This window comes from Falco rusticolus, chromosome 6, assembly GCF_015220075.1.
Source record: "Falco rusticolus isolate bFalRus1 chromosome 6, bFalRus1.pri, whole genome shotgun sequence".
In the NCBI taxonomy this organism is placed as follows: domain Eukaryota; kingdom Metazoa; phylum Chordata; class Aves; order Falconiformes; family Falconidae; genus Falco; species Falco rusticolus.
In genome coordinates, this window is record NC_051192.1 from 18,755,003 (window position 1) to 18,774,685 (window position 19,683).

The 19,683-nt window shown below is 47.0% G+C and overlaps 2 protein-coding genes across 4 annotated transcripts in view; both read right to left on the minus strand.

Moving 5' to 3' along the window:
- The window catches only part of ELP3 (elongator acetyltransferase complex subunit 3), a 92,604-nt gene extending 82,358 nt beyond the window's left edge, over positions 1 to 10,246 (minus strand). For all 3 annotated transcript variants that reach the window (XM_037390942.1, XM_037390941.1, XM_037390943.1), the window contains exons 1-6: positions 10,128 to 10,246; positions 8,551 to 8,650; positions 7,519 to 7,657; positions 6,211 to 6,281; positions 3,823 to 3,886; positions 1,890 to 1,958 (exon numbers count right to left, since the gene is read on the minus strand). In XM_037390942.1, coding sequence (XP_037246839.1) covers positions 1,890 to 1,958; positions 3,823 to 3,886; positions 6,211 to 6,281; positions 7,519 to 7,657; positions 8,551 to 8,650; positions 10,128 to 10,146 — 462 coding nt within the window. In that variant the 5' untranslated portion in view covers positions 10,147 to 10,246. The remainder of the gene's footprint in view (positions 1 to 1,889; positions 1,959 to 3,822; positions 3,887 to 6,210; positions 6,282 to 7,518; positions 7,658 to 8,550; positions 8,651 to 10,127) is intronic.
- A 2,914-nt stretch (positions 10,247 to 13,160) lies between these two features.
- The window catches only part of FBXO16 (F-box protein 16), a 39,371-nt gene continuing 32,848 nt past the window's right edge, over positions 13,161 to 19,683 (minus strand). Inside the window, 2 exon segments of the mRNA XM_037393190.1 lie at positions 13,161 to 15,553; positions 17,764 to 17,989. Of these exon segments, the coding sequence (XP_037249087.1) occupies positions 15,486 to 15,553; positions 17,764 to 17,989 (294 nt within the window). The 3' untranslated portion in view covers positions 13,161 to 15,485.

Sequence of the window (19,683 nt, forward strand, 5' to 3'; positions counted from 1 at the left end):
GCTACAGCAGCTTGGTCAGTGCTGTGTCTGAACAGGCTTTGAGTGTCTCAAAAGATGGAGACTGCACAACCTGTCCGGGCAGCCCGGTCTAGTGCTCTGTCACCCTCGCAGTTAAAAACTTATTTCCTGATGTTCAGATGGAATTTCTCCTGTTCCAATTCGTGCACATTGCATCATGCCCTGTCCAGTCACTGGGCACCACTCAGAAGAAGGTTGTCTCCACCTTCTTTACCAACGTGTACGAACACCTGGTGGTAGGCTGCAACACTCCGCCGAGCCTTCTCATCCCCAGCCTTGACAGCCTCACCTCTCTCAGCGCCTCTTCAGACACTCTAGTCCCTTCATCATCTTAGTGGCCTTTTACTAGACTTGCTCCAGTACGCACATGTCTGTCTGTCTGTCTTCTGTGGAGCCCAGAACTTGACACAGCTCCCCAGGTGGAGTCCCAGCAGTGCTGAGGCCAGAGGAAGAATCGCATACCTTGATGTGTTGGCAACACTCCTAATGCAGCACAGGAGGCTGCTGGTCTTTGTCTCAAGGGCACAATGCTGCTCATAGTCAGCCTGGGGTCCACCAGTACCCCCAGGTCCTTTTCTGTCAAGCTGCTTTCCAGCTGGTTGGCCCCCAGCACGTACTGGTGCCTGGGGTTATTCCCCCCCAGAGGCAGGACTTGGCATTTCCCTTTGTTCAACTTCCAAGACATTCCTGCCAGCTCATTTCTCCAGCCTGTCCAGGTGTCTCTGAATGGCAGCAGCATCCTCTGGTCTATCATCCACTCCTCCCAATTCTGTCTCATCTACAAACTTGCTGACGGTGTGCTCTGTCCCAACGTTCAGGTCATTAACACAGAGGTTAAACACTATTGGCCCCAATATTGACACTGGGTACTAGAGACTGGCCTCCAGCTGGACTTAGTGCTGCTGACCACAACCCTTTCAGCCCACCAGTTCAGGCAACCAAGAGGCAATTCTAGCATCACAGAATAGTTAGGGTTGGAAGGGACCCCTGGAGCCCACCCTGCTCAAGCAGGCTCTCCTACAGCAGCTGCACAGGATCACATCCAGGCAGGCTCTGGACGTCCCCAGAGGAGACTGCACAGCCTCTCTGGGCAGCCTGTCCCCGTGCTCCGGCACCCTCAAGGGAAAGAAGTTTTTCCTGCTCTCCCCACGGAGCTCCCTGTGCTGCAATTTGTGCCCGTTGCCCCTTGTCCTGTCGCTGGGCACCGCTGACAAGAGCCCGGCCCCGGCCCCCTGACACTGGCCCTTAAGGTACCTGTGTGCATCGCTCAGGTCCCCTCTCAGCCTTCTCCTGCCCAGGCTGAACAGCCCCAGCTCCCGCAGCCTTTCCTCACCAGGAAGATGCTCCAGCCCCTCATCAGCTTGGTCACCTCCGCTGGCCCCTCCCCAGCAGCTCCCAGTCTCTCTGGAACTGGAGAGCCCAGCACTGGGCACAGCACTGCAAATGCGGCCCCACCAGGGCAGAGCAGAGGGGGAGGACATCCTCCCTCGACCTGCTGGCCACGCTCCTCCTCATGCACCCCAGGATCCCACCGGCCCCTTGGCCACGAGGGCACACGCTGCCGGCACATGGGCAGCCTGCTGCCCCCCAGCACTGCCAGGCCCTTCCCCGCAGAGCTGCCCCCCAGCAGCTCAGCCCCAGCCTGTGCTGGTGCGGGGGCTGTTCCTCCCTTGGTGCAGGACCCTGCACTTGCCTTGGCTGGACTGCATTAGGTTCTTCGGCCCAGCTCCCGACCCTGCCCAGGTCTCGCTGCACGGCAGCACAGCCTTCTGGGGTACCAGCCACTCCCCCTAGCTTTGTATCATCATCATCATCATCTCATTATTTTCATCACAATCACAATGCATTCCCCTTTTACTGTAAAAATTTACCTGTTCCACTCTGTGTCTTGTCTGGAGATAGGGGTCATATCTAGCCCGAATAGCCCTCATAGATGTTGGCTAAAAAGCACAAGGAGATTAATTTTGTAAACTCTTTTTAAAAAGCACAGTGAAAAAGAACAAAAGACAACTTTCAGCACTGAAACATGTTCTGAAGTCTTCAAATCCTAAGTGACCCTAAAGTCTTCAAACTCACAAGCAAAAAGTCCATCCATCTGTAAATATGAATTTGGCTCCTTACATTTTTAAAAATTATAACAAACCCCCATTTTTGCCAGAGATGGTAACATGACATAAAAAGAATGAGAATTTTCCGAATTTTCAGTGCAGTGCAAGAGGATAGATAAAGAATCTTTATAGCGAGTCACAAAAAATATTGCAAAAATCACAATGTTTTTCAAAATACTTTTTCTGTCCCATGCATTTTAGTTTCTCTTCACTGTTATCCAACCAGTGTACTCTAGAGCTCAGTCTAAACTTCAATGATTCTTTAAGCTAAACATATTCTGTCAATTGAAATCCCTAACAAGTCTTTATGTTACTAGCTTATGTAAGCCTATTAATAACACTCTACAATGAGGTTTTCAAGTATTTTGTGTATCCTGGATTCGTTTGGTATTTCATATCTATTATATTAAAAGCTCTAAAGGATGAGGACTCTTAATCATGCAGAACTCCCACATGCCGTTAGTACTACACAAGTGAATCCATCCTATCCAAACCAACATGAATTACAAAGCAGTTACATATACACAGGATTTTCCTACTTTGCACTAACAGGATAAGCTCCAAGTCATTGAGAAGTAGGTAACAACAGACAAAATCCATTGTAAAAGGATGCTGCATCACTGGTTAGCAACTTAATCCAGTTTGTATTTTACCTCATTTTGTGACTTTATATGGGTACTACAGCTATGAGTTGTTTTCTTAAAGCCAGTCACAATAATTTAGTCACATGCTGTTAAGCTTTCTCCAGACAATAGGAGAGCACTATTTTGGAAATAGATACATTCAGTGAGGTATCACTGCAGACAGAGACATAAAAAGGCATGAAGATAATTTCAGAGCCACTAACAGCTAAATAATGGGCTTTCTTCCAGAGCCTGACCTGTGTTAATCCGCAGGGTCCTGTAGGTTGGAGAGGACTGAAAGCAGGTCCAGTTAGGACAGGATGCTTAGGGCTGTGTCCAGTCAGTGTTTGACTATCATTAGAGATCTGAAAAACCTCTCTAGATACCTACTGAAGTGCTTGACAACTTTCATGCTCAAACGTTCTTTTCCTTTTATTACAACACAGTTTTCCACATTCTAACTCACGTTTGTTGCCTTTCATCTTTTCACTGGGAAGTTCTGAGAAGGAGCGAGGCTCTGCCTTCTCCGTACCTTTCCCTTAAACCCACGTTGAGCCACCAGTAAAACTATGTTTCTGCTGGACTCTTTAGTTAGGGAAATTTTGACACAGATTGGTAACTCCTGTAGGAATCACAGCTAGCATTCATTTCAAGAAACTGCAGGCAGCAGCGTCCCATGGGAGACAGCAGTATCACCTTCAACTGCTCTTACTCCCTCACTGGTTTCCACAGCTGGACATTCAGATTAACAGCTGCTCCCACACCAGCAGGTCATGGAGTACAGCCATGACGCTGCACTTGCCCTGCTCAGCATCACAGGCTGCTCACTCCTGCTCTACAGTGTATCACATGCGTAACAGTATCAACAGCAGCAAGGTGAAGAGAAAGAAACTGCTGTGACAACTGAGAAGAATTTCCAGTGATATAATCGAGCTGCTTTAGATCTCGAAGTTTATGAAGTCTGCTTTTGCTCTTTATTCTCGCAATGTGAGTGAATTTGTAGAAATAAAGAGCAGCCTAACCCAAGTTTATAGAGAACGTAAGCAATGCATTATGGCAAACCAAAGTAATACCTCATATCCAGTGTAAGACTGTGTTGAATATTCAAAATCAGAATCAGGTCCACCTGGGCAGTATCTGCAAATATAAAAAGACAGAAGACAGCAAACTCATACAATTGCAACAGCTTAATTTGCCTGAGGCACAAGTACACAGGAGGGTGCAGGCTGAGCAGACACTACTCTAACTACCCCCACTACTCATCAGAAACACGGGGGAATAAAAATCCATGACAGTCTGACCGCAGCAACGTGCCAGCTGCTCTCCTGGCATTTGTGAGTTCTCACACAGGTAAAACCAAATCTACCTGAGGAAGGCCTCATTAGCTCAAGCGCTATGGTACCTTAACGCTGCAATACAGCCTCTAGAGTAAAGCTAGCTCACTACTCAGGACAGAGCACGGGATGGATGGATGAATTCCTGTGTTTCTGCATCACCGGATGTAAATATAGGTACAGCCCCAAACACACAGGCTGGAGAGAGTGATACTGTGATAGGCAGTAACATTGACAGGTACTTAGCCTATGCACGTTTACAAATGCTAAATATACAGTGCAAAACAGTCGTTTCATTTAATTTTAATGAGACTGAGATGTCAAAAACCCAGTTCAGACCTGCCAAATGACTACATCCACATGAAACAACCTGGTAAGGCCTCCTAGTTGTAAAACATACTGTGAAGGTATTTCTGGAATGTGCCATTATTTCAGGGAGCTGCCATACAGTTCTGGAGTAATAGTTACCCACAGATTATTAGGTTTTAAAAAGTAATTTTACAGTCATAAACAACTCAAATATTTTCCACTATTCTATCAAGAACATAGTCTCATTTAATGTAAAATATGATTTTGTTTGGCATGGAAAGACATAAAATAGAAATATCCTCCGGTTACACAGTCTACATTTCTTTCCCAGAAATTCAAAGAATTTAAATATCTTTATGGTGAGAAAGCTCATTTACATTTGTTTTCTGAACTTAGAAACGCTATTTAATGAATACAGCATTCTAAGACTACTTCAAAAGAATACAGCCCGTCTACCCTTGATACCTGTACAGCAGTTTGGTGTTAAACTACAGTTTCTACACCTAGAGGCTTGTTTGAAACACTTATTCTTTGATGCAGCAAGACAGACTTGTGGCTACCACAGCATGACTGTGAGCCAAGAGAGGAACGATACGTGGCCGACAGTAATTAAAAGGTATATAAATGTATTTTTTTAAGGGTCCTTAGCTTTCTTTTGAGGGCTGTAGGATTAACAACCATTCTACATCCATTCTGTGCTCAAAGATGACGTGAGACAGGCGGGTTGACAACCCCTTCTAGTTTAGCTGCAGGCACTGAGCACCTCCAACGGAAAAGGTAATAGAGCAGTCAGCACATTTTACTTATGGTGCAGACCTCAAACGCACAGGCACCAAGATACTGCCATCTCTATCAAACCAGACACATGCGGTTCACAGTATAATTGATTGGTTTCCTCACTGTCCGCCCTGCAAACTCAACCCAAGTCATCTGTCACGATTATAAAATTAATTACCAAATTACCATGGCCAAATTAATTTGCTAGCAAAAGTTGTGCAATCCAATTGAAGACAATTCATATATGTAATTACCTGGAACATCTCAAACAGAATAGCTGCTCATGCAAAAACAAGAACAGAGCCAGTTCACTCTGTGTTAGGCAGCTGGTAGTGAAAAACACTGATGTTTTGGGAGTGACAAAGCGGGAAAGAAGAACATTGAAATAGATGAACAGATACGGTTAGGAAAAAACCCAAACAGATGAGATTTCAGGTGCACACACTCCTAAGTCAAACAGAGGTAACGTACCTCAAGGTAAACCCAGCTTGGGTATCTCAATTCAAATAAAACTCAGAAACTATTCCCTTATCACCACAAGCTCTTGGCAGCTGGAGGCCTTTCCTTCCATCTGGCTTTCATTTCATTCCAGAGTCACACTGTCACACCAAGCAAGTTTTGGCAGACAACACCTGCATCTCCTCAGGTAGGTCTCAGTTCAGCAGTCTGCAAACTTTTCAGACCGAGTGAGCCTTGTTTCTTCACTGTAACAGTTGTCTCCAATCTGCTCATGTACCCAGCCTTGCGCATGACACACCTAGGCACCCTAACACAGTAATGCACCTTACATTTGATCATTAATATAGTCTCCCAGTTACTATATTCACAAAATTATCTACTCAGGTAAGCAGGGTTTGGCCCATGAAAGAAAAAGGTTCCCTCCTTGACGAAAAACTGAAAACAGACTTTTTACTGTAACGTGCAGGTATCAGCAATCTGTGACTGCGCTTGCGTGGAAAGGAAGCCTGTCCCCAATACAATACTACTGCAATACTAGATTTATACAGAAATACACGAGGTCAGCTAAGCTGTCGTACTTACACACATATGTTGCCTGTAAAGTTAATGTGTGGGCACCTGTGTGGTTTGCACATCACAGCCACAACAGCGATCTGCAAGAAGTAAAGTTACAGAAGAGAGAAGTTATTGTAATTGCTTCTGAAGTTACTAAAACAAAGCGCATCCTGAAAGGCTATATACACATACATGTGAGATTCTATTTAAAGATGTTTTCTGCTCAGTCTTTCACCTAGAATATCTGTGCATTAGCTCTTGAAGAAGATAAATATATCAAGAAATAGGAATCCCATTATTTAATATTTTCACAATTCAGAATAAACTGGCAGTCTGTTACAAAGAACTGGAAGATGAAACAGGGGAGAGATGAAGAGAAACAAAGAAATATAAACCAAAGATAATAAAAATAGCTTCCTCCCTCCACCTAAGCCAAGAGTTTTTTACTCAGCTGACCTCACAACTGCTTCCCATACACTTAATGCAAGTGTAACACAAGATGCTCTCCTCCTTTGTGGAAGGGCCCAGTGGGAAGAAGAGACAGACACATTAAGATTTTCTAGTGTCCACTAACAGTTGGACTTTACAGGCTCAGAGGTCTTTGCCAACCTAAATGATTCTATAATTCTAATTTGGGGCACCCAACTCAGAACACCTAATTTCCAGTTTTCAGTAATCCTGGTTGGAGTAAGAGTTTAATGAACTATTCTATAGCCAGAACGAAGAAATTAAAGAAACTAAGCTTTTTTTTTTGGTTTTGGGTGGTGTGGGTGGATGTTTGTGCTTTTGTTTGGGGGGGTTTTGCCACAGGTTTTGGGTGTTTTGTTTCATTTTTTAAGTTATAAGAATAACTTCCTAGATTTTTGTTTCTGTTTTTTTTGTGTTCATTTGTTTTTCGGTGTTTTTGTTAACCTGGCTTTAGGCATGCTATACATAGAGTAGGGAAGCTTAAAACCACACAACTGAATGTCAGCTGTACCTCTATTACCCCTTTCAGCCTGAACTACCTTTCAAAAGAACAAGTTAAATACTAACATTTTACCTTTGTTCACTAAGAGGACCTGCAGATTAAGCTGTACTGTTTCTACAGCAACTAAAAAGCAAGACATGCTGCTCACAAACAAAATCTCCACACCTCCTCTTTCTCTTCTCCCACGTTTTGAAAGCAATAGCCCTGTGGGCACATCACCACGGAAAAGACAACCTGGAAGGTGGCAATGCAACCAGGGCACCTATATTAAACCTCTGGACATTCAATATCCTGCTCTTTGAAAACTATTAAATACAACTTATTGATGAGAGCAGAAGAGAATGGTGACGGATGCACGTGCTTACCCCGCTAGCAGTCCTTATAGGCTTGGCCTTCAGCTTTGGTACCAGCACCTTGCGGTACTGCGGTGGAACAGCAGCGATGATGTCAACCAAACGTGGCTGTGCCGAAAGTCCGTACTTCGCCGACGTCTTGGTTTTCAGCCTGAAAGCAGAAATACCTCAAATTAACAACTCCATTCTGACCTGCATACCCATAACCCACAGCAGTCCTACTGTACTGCTGTTCAGTTACAGGGACATCTAGGTAGGTTCTCCCAATCTGCCTTTCCAGGCAACTTATTTAAAAAGCATACAGTAATTCCTTGCAACGCCTGCATTAAGATACCAAAAAATAAATTCCAAATAAAGTTGATAGGCAACAACTGCCAATGTTTTTAGTTTCTGTATATTTTACTCCTAAACATGATTTTATCAAAACATTGTCAAAGCTACCAATAGACTCTGGCTTACCCATTTTCAGTGATTTAATTCTTTTCATGTCTTCCATGTGATCAGCCCCTACACACGTAGCCTCTAACTGAGTTCATTTCTAAGACATTCATGTCAGTTATTTCCAGCATCAGCCAAAAGTTTGCAATTGCATCATGTAAATGCAATGGAAACAGTGGGACAAATTCAGGTTTTATTATTCTGCATATGTAAGGAAGGAAGAACTTTCTGTAAACAACTTCATTTATAACGCATTGCTAAGAAAATCAGATTTAAACTTTAACCCTATGTTCATCTCTCCTTCCCCTGATGGAACAGAGTACTGAAGGATGAACACAGGTGGAAACATAAAAGGGCAGCGACAAATTTCTTAAAGAGTTTTTCCCCAGTACAACCCTTTTGTACTCCAAGCATTGCCTATGAAGTAGCAAATCACCACAGAATTTACAGATCTTGGTGTCTTTATTATCAGGTAACGGTAAAAGAGAAATGACAGTACCCTGTAAAAATAAAACACGTTAAAATAAAGCCTGAATGTAATAGACTGTACAGGACGCGTTCATTACTGATGAACCAGCTCTTCAGTGTCACCCCAGAGTGACTTACTTGTTCAAGTTCACATCTTTTCCCTGCTCGTGAGCCTCAATTAACTGCTTTATGATGTCAGCTATCGTCATCATCATCAGCTCAGCATGGCTGAGGTCTCCTGAAACGGGAACAAAACAACAAACCATGTGTATAGCCAGTGCTTTCTAACTGCTTGTAACCAGAGGCATACCTGCTCTGCAATTCTTTTTTAATATTTCCCACAATTGTTGCCTAGAGGGAATTTTGCCCCTGCATATCACTCTTGACTTGCAGCACTCCCCGAACAAGTAACAGTCAACACCTTTTATCACTGACTTTCTTTTACTTCTAGGACAAACTCCACCTCCTCTCATCAGAGCAACCTGCACAACAGCTAGAAATAAAAAGCCATTGGAAGTTAAAGATGGTTAGTAGAATAGTCTGATGCTACCAGTACAGGCGGCAAAGAACAGAAAACGTTCTGGGAAGGATACTGCGGCAAACCAAATGAAGATGCCAGCTCTGTGAGCTCCCCGCCACCACAGAGAAGGTATGGTGTATCAGGCGGTGCAACCAGTGCCTTAAAGCTTCCTCACTGCACCTCACAGACCCACTCCCTGCTGCAGCAAGGGAGTATAGACTGTATAGACTGCATACATTGCTTGTGTTTCTTCATTACCAGCTTCAGGAGAAGAAGGGCATTGCTATTAAGAGATCCATCCACACTTCCTGCCAACACCATACATTTATTTCACCTCATGCAGCTCTGTCTACACCAGGAAATCTTGGAAAACTAAAACATGCATATCAAACTTGTGAGAAAAGCCACGAGCAGGGACATAGCTGGGTGCAAAACCACTCAGACAAGCTTTTGTTCATGCCAGCTGTGCTGAAATCCGGCAGCGTTTACACCCACCCGGAAGGAGCACGACAGTCCCATCTGGTCCCTACCCTGTACTGCCCTGCATCACCTTTGCTGCCCCATATTCGCCCCCCAGCTTTTCCCCCCGCCCCGCCACGAGGGAAAAGCCCAGCAATACCCGGACTGCCCCGGCCCCATTCTGCACCTGGCAGCCAGGGCACCGGTCTGGAGCAAACAACCCTCCGAACGCCCACAGGGGTGCAACGGGCTCCGCCTCGCAGCGCCAGCAACCGCTTCAGCAGCGGGGAAACAGAACGGGTAGCTCACGGAAGGGGTGCCCAGTCCCTCCAGCCCTCAGGCAAGGCCGGGGCTGGCCCTTCACCCGCCTCCGACAGCACACGGAGGCGGCAGAGCCGAGCCGAGCCTCGTCTGCCCCCTCCCCTCACAGGCCCAGCGCAGGGGGGGCGGCACAGCCCTGCCGCCTCCCAGCTCCCACCCGCGGGCCAGGGGAAAGTGTGAGGAGAAGGCCTGTCCCACGGGCCCGCCGCCGCGCCCAAACCACGGTAAAGGGCTGCGCCTCTGCCCGCCCTCACACACACCGGGGGCAAAGCCCTGCTCCGCAGCCCCTCCCCCTCACTCCCGGGGCCGAGGGAGGCAGACAAACCCCTGCCCCGCCGCCCTCAGCTCCGGGAGAGAGGCAGGGGCCAGCCTGCCGTCAGCCCCTGGGCACCGCGACCCCCTCAGGCTCCACTACCTTTCCTCTTCTGCTTCATGCTGGCGGCACGGCTCCGCCGCTCCCCTCACGGGCCACACCAGAGACTCCTGCCGCGAAACGCTACCACCCCGCACCGTCGTAAAAAGTCGCACCTCCAGCCGCGCTGCCGGAAAGCGAGGGGAGGGGGGGGGGGTAGAGGCGCGGCGGCGCACCACTCATGCGCACACGGCGGCCGAGGCGGGGCAGTGGCGCCGCCCGGGGAGCGCCATTGTGCCCCGCGCCCCTCCAGCGCTGGGTGGCAGCAGAGCACCGCCGGCGGGGGCCGGGCTGCGCTGCCCTGCCGGGGGGCGCGGGGCGCTGCCGGGGGGCGCAGGGCGGGGGCTGCCACGGGTTCAGCGAGGGTCACCCCGGGCGGTGCCGGCCCCGCGCTGGGGTCACACCAGCCCCAGGCAGCTGCGGGCCGGGGCCGGGGGCTGGGAACTGCCCGGCGGGAAAGGGCCGGGGGGGCTGGGCGGCAGCGGCTGGGCATGAGCCGGCAGCGAGCCCAGGTGGCCGAGGCCAGCGGCACCCTGGCTGGTGTCAGCGATGGCGTGGCCAGCAGGGCCGGGGCAGGGACCGTCCCCCTGCGCTGGGCACCGGTGCGGCCGCCCCTCGAGCCCTGGGGTCCGTTCTGGCCCCTCACTCCCAGACAGAGCTTGGGGGGCCGGAGCGTGTCCAGAGCCGGGCAGGGGGCTGGGGCAGGGGCTGGGGCACCAGTCTGATGGGGGGGCTGGGGGGTCAGCCTGGAGAGGAGGGGGCTTGGGTATTTTTTAAGATTTGGTTTTATTTCTCATTATCCCACTCTGATTTGATGGTAATACATGAAGTTCATTTCCCCCAGTGGAGTCTGTGTTGGCAGTGTCCAGGCGGTCTTTCCCGGCCCTGATCCCAACCCACCAGCTTGTAATTCTGTTCTCTCTCCCTGAGCAGCTGGGTGGGCACCTGGGGTCCCACCAACCTGCCACCGAGCAGAGGGGAGAGGCCGCCTGGCTGCAGAGGCGGAGAGAATGGGCAGCAAGGAAAAACGGGCCACCAAAAAGAAAAAAAATATGATGGAAAAAAATGAGGAGAGACGCCAGCAATCATAAGGCAACCCGCTCTTGTGATTTGTGGGCTGGTAAAAACCTTTCCTTGAAAACAAGCTGCTCTGGGGGCTGACCAGGCTTTGGGCATCACACTCCCAACTGATGCGCGCTTGGGGACCGAAGGGTCAGCAGGGTTTGCAGGGAGGGGAGGGGGCACCCGGAGGTTGCTGCAGGGTTTGTAAAGCCGCTGGAGCCTGCTATGGTGCCTGAGGTCAGCCCCCACAGCCTGGCAGGCAGCTTGTCCGAGGGTCTGTCCGTGTGCATGTGTGGTGAGACCATCCCACCCTCCCCACCTTGCCGGATGGGTTTGGCAGCATCCCGCCTATGCAAAGCAAGATCCCAGGATGGTGCAGGTTGAAAATACAGTTTATACCATCTGCTCCCATTGCTGCCTCTCTCCTGCCTTCCAGGCTTTTTGGAGAGCTGACCGGTTTACTTCCTACAGGATGCACTGGGAGTGCACTGCAATGTCTGGACCTGTCTCTACCTGTGATTTTACCTCCGCAGGGGTCTTCCAAGCATCCTGTGCCAACCAACAATTTATCCATGGTGCCGAGAGTGGCTGGACAAAGTGTCTATCCAGACATGCCTCTTCCGCCATCACCTTTCTCAAACCTATTGCAGCAGCGGCTGTGCAGCAAGGGACACGTCAGATGTGGCCACACAGTCAGGGCTTTACTGCACGTCCTGCTTTGGGCTGGTTGGGGCATGAAAGCGATTCCTTCCCCTGAATTATCTGGTGCTACACGTACTACACAGCATCCGTGTGGAGGATGTCTTCGTATGTTGTTGGGGATGTCTCAGAGCACAGGACAGGGAGGATGCCTGTGCTGCACGCACGATAAGGTGATCAAAGAGCATGCCAGCAAGGACAAGGCAATTGATTCCAAACTGATTCCCATACCCTCCTCCCTCTGCTTAATCCACAACCCTACACTGCCTCCTCATCTCCTCAGCCCTTCGTTCCGTGAGCTGAGCTCTGCTCTCCATTCATTATCAGCTTCATCCACCTATTACAGCAACTTTTTATCTTGCATTTAGCTACTATCATTAGCTGCTTTCCCTTTGCCGCAAGGTCTCCATGCTCTTCCATAACCATCCTTTAACCTATTATAACCCCAGTGTTGCTGCAGAGACATCGCTCTCTGAATGCTCTTACTTCCCCGGCAACTGCTCACATTCACTCATCTTCCATCTTGCCACACAAGTTGGATGTTTCCAAAAATCCTGTTTTAATCCAACTGTGCTCCCATCTGCAACTCCCATCAGCTTCAGTTGCACATGTATCTTTCCCCAAGTTTCTGTTTCTTTAGCTCAGAAAAGCAATAATGAGGAAAACTTATTTTTGGCTACAAAGCAGAACTACAGTACCAAACTGTGCTGTTGCTCCCGGCAAGGAACACCAGGTAAATGCAGGTGGAGTTTTGGGCAGAAACTGATAGTAAAGCTTGGGTAAGAGGGCGGCTGGCATGTTTGGGTTTGTTCCCCACATCTGAGCAGGGCTGTAGCCTAGGGCTCACATTCTGATCTTGCTTGTACTAGTGGAATTCAGATGCAGCAATGCTGATTCATTTGCCTCTGGGGTTTAAAAGGTACTTTCAGTTCTTTAATCAAAGGCTGTGGCTAAGGAAAGTTGTGCAGGATCTGGAAATGCCAAGCAGTGCAGGGAAATGCACATCTGCAAGGAAGGGTGCAGGCATTAACAACCTTCTTCGGTACTTGTTTAGCAATTTCTTATCAGCGTATCTGGAAGCACACTATAAAGGCAGATAAATAAACATCTGCCTCTGCAGATCAGCAGCCCAGGGCAGAGGCGGCAATGGAGACCATCTCTCTGTACCTTTTGTCTCGCTTTCAGATTTTGACCCATTTTGTGACATCAGGAATGATTGTAAACTGTGTTTTAAGCCCATACATTTTTATTCTAACATAATGGGTAGGAGTTACATCAAGGCGTTATGTAGGTCTGCTGTTATTTCAAGGATAGACTACTTGGCTTGGTACATTCCTGGACATTACTGTTAGTTATTTTACAGCATCATAAATACAAAAACTTTATAAATCAGAGAAGGCCTAAGCCTGAAAGAGTATAGTGAACACTTAAGATACATGAACTGCTGCAGTGAAGGTGCAGTGCCTGCAGTAATGCCTGAGCACTCAGCTCCAAGACCAGCCAGATGCTGGGAACTTTACATTTTCAGCAAGTATGCTTGTTGATGAGAGGTTTGCATCATTTCCTTGCGTAGCCATTTGCTGTAACACAGACCTAGCGCTGAACTGCTGCCACAAGCCTAACAGAGACCAAAATAAAGCTGGAGCAACAGTTTGGGCATAAGAAAGCCAGGGAAACACCCATGAAGCAATCAGTTTAACTTGGCTTCCTGGAGGAAAAAGCTTGTGAGAAGAGATTTGCAATACCAGGGAATGATGCCGATGTATGTTTTTGATGGGATTTACCCCACCTCACTTCAAATGCTCAAAAATTAGCTTTCTTAATCAAAATTAGTCAGTCTGGTCTCTTGCATAATCAACAGATTGTAAGATATATGCGATAATTGCCATCTGCAAGTTCCTATTTCAGCTGATCACTTGAGAGGTGACCAGCTTAGACTTCACTAGCTCCTTAGGCCATCGTGTTAGCCGAGATGAACTCCCTCTTCCAAGCATCCAGGGCAACTAGAAAAAGAAAAGAACAAAGTCTGGGAGAGGGAGATGCACTGAGTCACATCATTGATTTGGAGCTGGAATTCACATGGCACTCAACCAAGTACCCCAATGGGCAGAGTCTCCTGCTAGAAGCTCTCTCTTCAGATAAGACCCATGGTGCCCGGTCTTGACAATGGTCAATGTTCCTCACGCCAAAAGACTTGAAACCCTCAGGTGACCCAGTTCAGAATAATCTGCTCACAGAGCAGAAGTCTCCTCCTAATCTTTGTTGATCAGGAGTTGGCATTTTCTCTGAAACATGATTTCTAGTCTATCAGTGTTGAGAATCCAGGGCTGTACTTTGACTCTTCCTAACACATGGAAAGGTTCTGTTTTACCCCACCTTTCTCACTCCTGGATATGATAAGGCAACGAGTTACAGTTGCTGTGCATTCAGTCCCCTTATCCTTAAAAACTGCTATTTGTTACATTTACTGGATGTTGCCTTAATTGCAGAAAAGACAAATAAGAGCACATGATTTACATTCTCTTAAGCAATTAGACTAGTGCCAGCTCCCCACACAGAGCCATATGCAATGTTGTAATCCAGAGTGTGGGGTTTGATTTCCTTCTCTCTAACATGATTGAAAAGATTGAGTTGCCTTGTTTAACAAGAAATTCAGTCTCCGATAAAGCTCTAACTAGGTTTTTCTTGAAGTGTTTTCACCGAGCCTCCTTTCTCCTGCATATTAAAGGCTTTTCCCTGGAGTGCTGTGATGCTTTCTTCACAGTCCAGCTGATTTGGCATCAGGCTGTAGGTTACAGTTGAGGGATCATGTTAACATTGGTGGTAAACCACTCACTTTGTAGGGAGGGTACAGTTTCCATCACTCAGGTAGCTGCTAGTCCTCCCTTGTCTTACACAATCCCCTCAGTGCTCACAGAGACAGACAACTTGGGTAATTCACTGGCAAAGCATCACAGAGCAGCTCAGGCTGTAGGACACAGCCCAAAATGTCTAAGTGACACCGAAGCAAGTTCAGATGAGGCCCAGCAGCTCTAGCAAGGATCTACGCAAGTGTCTCCATAGTCAAAAGCTTAGGTGAACTCTGCAGAGTCAACATATGCAGAAAAGAATGAGAATATAGCACTGGCTTGAGAGCAGGAGCGCCAGGAATCCAGGCTGAGAAGCACAACAGGAAAACAAGACTTAGACTGTACTCCAGTACTACTTGGAAATGGGAGATCCCACCTGGAGATCCCAAAAGCCAGCAGGAATCATTGCACCAAGTACGGTACTTCCAAAACAAAGTATAAAGCCATTGCTCCAGCACCTTTCTATCTAAACTAGCTGCAAGGCAATGAAGATTTCTTTCGGACAGCCTAGGAGAGAACAGACACAGTACCTCCGTGCCCATTTCTTTGCATTGCGTGGGACGGTCAATGAAGAAAGTCTTTTCTAGCAACAGTCAAAAAAAAATATGAAGCTGGGTCCTTATGGAGGACTCAAAAGCAGCTGTTCTTCACTGAGCACAGCCTGTGAGTCCGGTGACGTTACTGTTGTTTCCCCAGTGCCAGGCAGATAAGTTTCTGTTCTGCTGGGAGGAAAGATGGTCTGTATCCTCCTTTACTCTGTGTCAGATCCTTGGTTAGATGGAGGAATGTGCCAGGGCTGAGCCTCAAACAGTGGAGATGCTAGATGAAAGAGAAATAATATAAGAATCAGGCAGATTAATTTAGTCAGAGAATTCAGATCCTAAACAGATTTTGGTACTCAGCCAATTCTTGGGATTTTGGTGGCATTTAATACCTTAAATACGTTTAAAAATCTGGATTGAATGGAAAGAGTTTCCATTCATCGATTCATTATAGAGAAAATAATAATCGATCAAAATATTTTTACTTTTCCTGCCCACCTTTCTGACAGTCTGCAAACATGCCGTGGTAAAGCCCAGCCGGAGCACTATCTGAAGTTGGTAACTTTACCTTGGGAAAAGCCTGGCAGAGATCACAAAGCTCCAGGAGAGGTCACTGAAGGAATTAAGATAGGATTTGTCTCCGATACAAAAAAACACCAACCCCGTAATAGTTTTGCCTTGCAAATTGCCCCTAATCCAAATGCAATCCCTCAGGGATAATTTACCTTGGTAGTTTTTATACCACAGCAACGGTGTTTGTAGGTAGCTTGCTTCCCCACGAACCCCAGCCCTTTCCTCATGCACAGTTTTAAAATTTCTTATCATGCAGAAGACAGGACACTGCAGGTCCCTGTGCCATGACCCTCCACCTGTACAGCACTGTTGATAATCAATAATAAATAAGGTGGCCAGTTCTCTGCAGGAGCTCCCCTGACTCCATCCCCCCCCAGCCTCTTTGCCAGCACTAAACCGCACCTCAACAGCCGTTGCAGAGATTAAGAGACCTAACCCCCTTCTTCCCATTCCCCGGATGGCAGCGGTGGGAGCTGAGCACGGCATTCCTGGGAGGCCAGGACACTGCTGCCAGACCAGCGGAATTCCCTCGATTCCAATCCTATGGATTGACTGGAACAACCCAAAACACAGCCAAGGCGCAGAGCCTACGCTTAATTCTTCATGGCTTGGCCCAGTCCAGCGTACAACCTTCCCAAGGCTCTGTCCAGGAGATGTGACTTCAGGATCAGGATAGAAACCTTGTATTGCTCTAAAAATACGAGGGACTGTAACCCTCTCACCTGACTGTGATGCTTTCCTCTCCTGGCTTTTATGGCCAGGATGCATTTACATACTGCTTCCTACATGCAGAAGTCTTCATGTGTTTTCCTTGGGCCTCATCTTACCCATTCCAGTGCTTTCCCCTACATATCATCCTTCACCTGGTTTTAGATCCTTTCTTTCACCTCCCACAAAAGGATTTGTGATCATATGTGCACTGTGGATCCTCACAGGGGTTAGCCTAGGGACCTGCTACAAACGCCAGATGCTAGGGAGATCCAAACGGATGCTGGAGGTCTCTACGTGCTCCGTTATGTCCCTTCTAGATGGGGTCACCAATGATTACTGGATAGTCACTGCCCTGTAGGAGCTCCCCTCACTCTACCCCTGTGATCTCTTTGAAAATCCTAACAGTATCACATCAGAAGCCTTTTTCTTCTTTGATCGCTCCACGTTCTTTAGCCATTACCCTTCTTGCACTATAAAAAATCATCAGGGGTCACAGATTGCAACAACCCACTTGTGAACTAATAGGACTTTTACCAAAACCTGCACAAATGTTGTGTGCTTCTGAAAGATACCTTCCCAGCAGGCTGCAGACACTGAGGACCTTCAGGAGATACTGGGCGTATCAAGAGATGAGGTCATCATGAATAGCTGCCCAAGCCAATGCTGGACTGAAATGGCATGAAATTGGTTTTGACGGTGTCAGTCTGCCTCCTTATTTTTGGAAGACATTCACAGATCAGCTGTTTTCTCAGCTGTTGTCTCCCTGGAGTTGATGGCTTTGCCCTGTAAATTGCTGAATGCTCTGATTCCAACCCAACTGTACCAGCTCCTCCTGGTATCTATCCAGGACTTGGCAGAGTCTGTGGACCTCGGACTGAGCCCGCTGTCACTTCTGATCTAAGATGTCATGCTCTGCTGTTGAGTATTAGTGAGTTAAACCCATGTGAAGCCCGTGCCAGCATTCGATAGCAAGATGACAGTCGTGACAGACAGGTGGATCTAGCAAGTGCTAGATGTGACGTCTTTGGCCATATGTTCTTTTTTGATGCAGCAAATCACTGTCATCTGGATTCCCACCATCCAGAAGCCTCCTCTGCTTACAGAAATATTACTGCCAGCACCATCCCCTTCCCTCTGTGCACTTAATTTAGATATTGGCAATCTCTACAATAGCCTCCGCAGGGGACAGGGAAGCATACTAACATGGAGACCTGGTGTTCGTCCCTGGGAAGTCTTTCTTTCCTCTTTCATGAGGCTTTGGCACTGGAGCTCGGACAGGTGCGGGTCGTATCCCAGCATTCCACTGGGAGCTCTGGGCCAGCATCTTTGCTGCTGCTTTGGAGGGCAGGTTCCCGGTTGACTGGTGAGTGGCCCAGCTGGGACGAACTGGTGGTTTTGGAAGAGACTCAAGATCTGCAGAAAGTGATAGCTAGGAAGAGAAGGCAGTAAGTGTCAGCCCAACAGCTTCAGAGGAACTGAGAATGTTGGAGTCCATTGAGAACTTCTATAAATTCTATACATTCTATATATATTGCACAAATTATATTCCTAAATTATGTTCCTGAATGATACAAGCATATCAGCATTATTTGCAGTGACCCGTGCTCTGGGGTAAGTTTACCTTAAGGACAAAAGGACACGGTTAGAAACTGATGCTAGTAAAGCCAAACCCACATTAATTGATTCTCCACATGAATTCATATGTTAATGCACAAATTCTCCGCCATGCATATGGCTGTGACTGATCCCAGTCTTGCTTGCTGTTTGAAGTCACATAGTGTAAAGCATGAAGTTTATTTTAAATTACTGTTCAATGAACATTTTACTAAATAGTATAAAATTAAGGGGAAAAAAATAAACTTAGCAACACAGTGATTGTTTACTACTTGAGAAAGATCCCAAATATTCAAAAAGTGCAGGTTCTGCAGACAAAAGCCTTGGGTTTTTTTTGACTGATACAAATGATTTGTAGAATAGTGAAGAAACATTTACAAACCCAAACATTTACATAGCAACTCATTAAAAAGCAATGTGGGCTAATAGTCTTACGTGAAACTCGTATCCATAGTAAAATGGTTGTGCAGAAAAGCCAATGCTGTTCTGTAATTCCTGCCTGTCTGTTTCCCCTTTCCATTATTTGATTTGGCAGCAGTGGCAGATAGATGGTGCTTTGTGCCTAATTGTCTAGTGACGAATAAGCTATCCAGCAACTGCTGAGTATCAACCTAAAGAATATCCAGTGATTACACAACTGCCCAAAGTGGTCCAGGTTCTTAGCAGTGCTTGACCTGTGGCAGAGATGGTGTGATAAAAGCAGCTGCAGGTTTTTTTGTCCTAGCAAGAAAAGCACTTACCACAGAAGTGGCAGTAGATGCAGCACCAGATCTGACTAGTCCTTGCTTTTCAGCTCTTGCATTGTCAGTGGTTTGGTTTTAGAGCTCACAGGGACAGATAGGCTTAGACTATTAAAGCTAGGCTACACTTTTAAAATTAGGTGACATATGTAAACTGAGTTTGAATATGGAAACGCTATACTGAGTTATTTTCACTCTTAGGAATAGTCCCATGAAGTTCAGCAGGGTTTCTTGTGTGGATAAATAAAATTCAAAATAAGGTGGGCAGAATATAAATATACACCGGACAGGACAGGACCACGTCTCAGATCTTCATGTTTACTACACTGACGCAGTGCATAAATGTGATTCATACTCAAAACATCAATTCCTTGTCAATATGTCATAGGAAAACTTATTCCTGACTTCAAATGCTGCAATCTTATTACCTTAGGATATAGGCAGTGAGGCAAGAATGACTGATCCTGTCAAAAAGATGTTATTTAGTAAGTACTAAAAATAAGTCAGTAATTCAGGAACAGCTGTGAGGGTGGAGCAGTCTCTCGAATAGAAACAAGCAGACAGCCTGAAAGGCAAAACCATCCCCTAATTGCTGACATTGCAGTCATTTGCAAAGCTGTCAAAAACATCCATCAAATGTTACCTTCCTAATAAAGTATCTGGGAATTTTGACATTTGGCCATGAAGCTGCTGCCTATTTTGCTGAGAAGCTGCAGAAGACTCCTCAGTGGAAGTCCTCAAGGGCCTGTGTAAAGGACACTGATGTGGC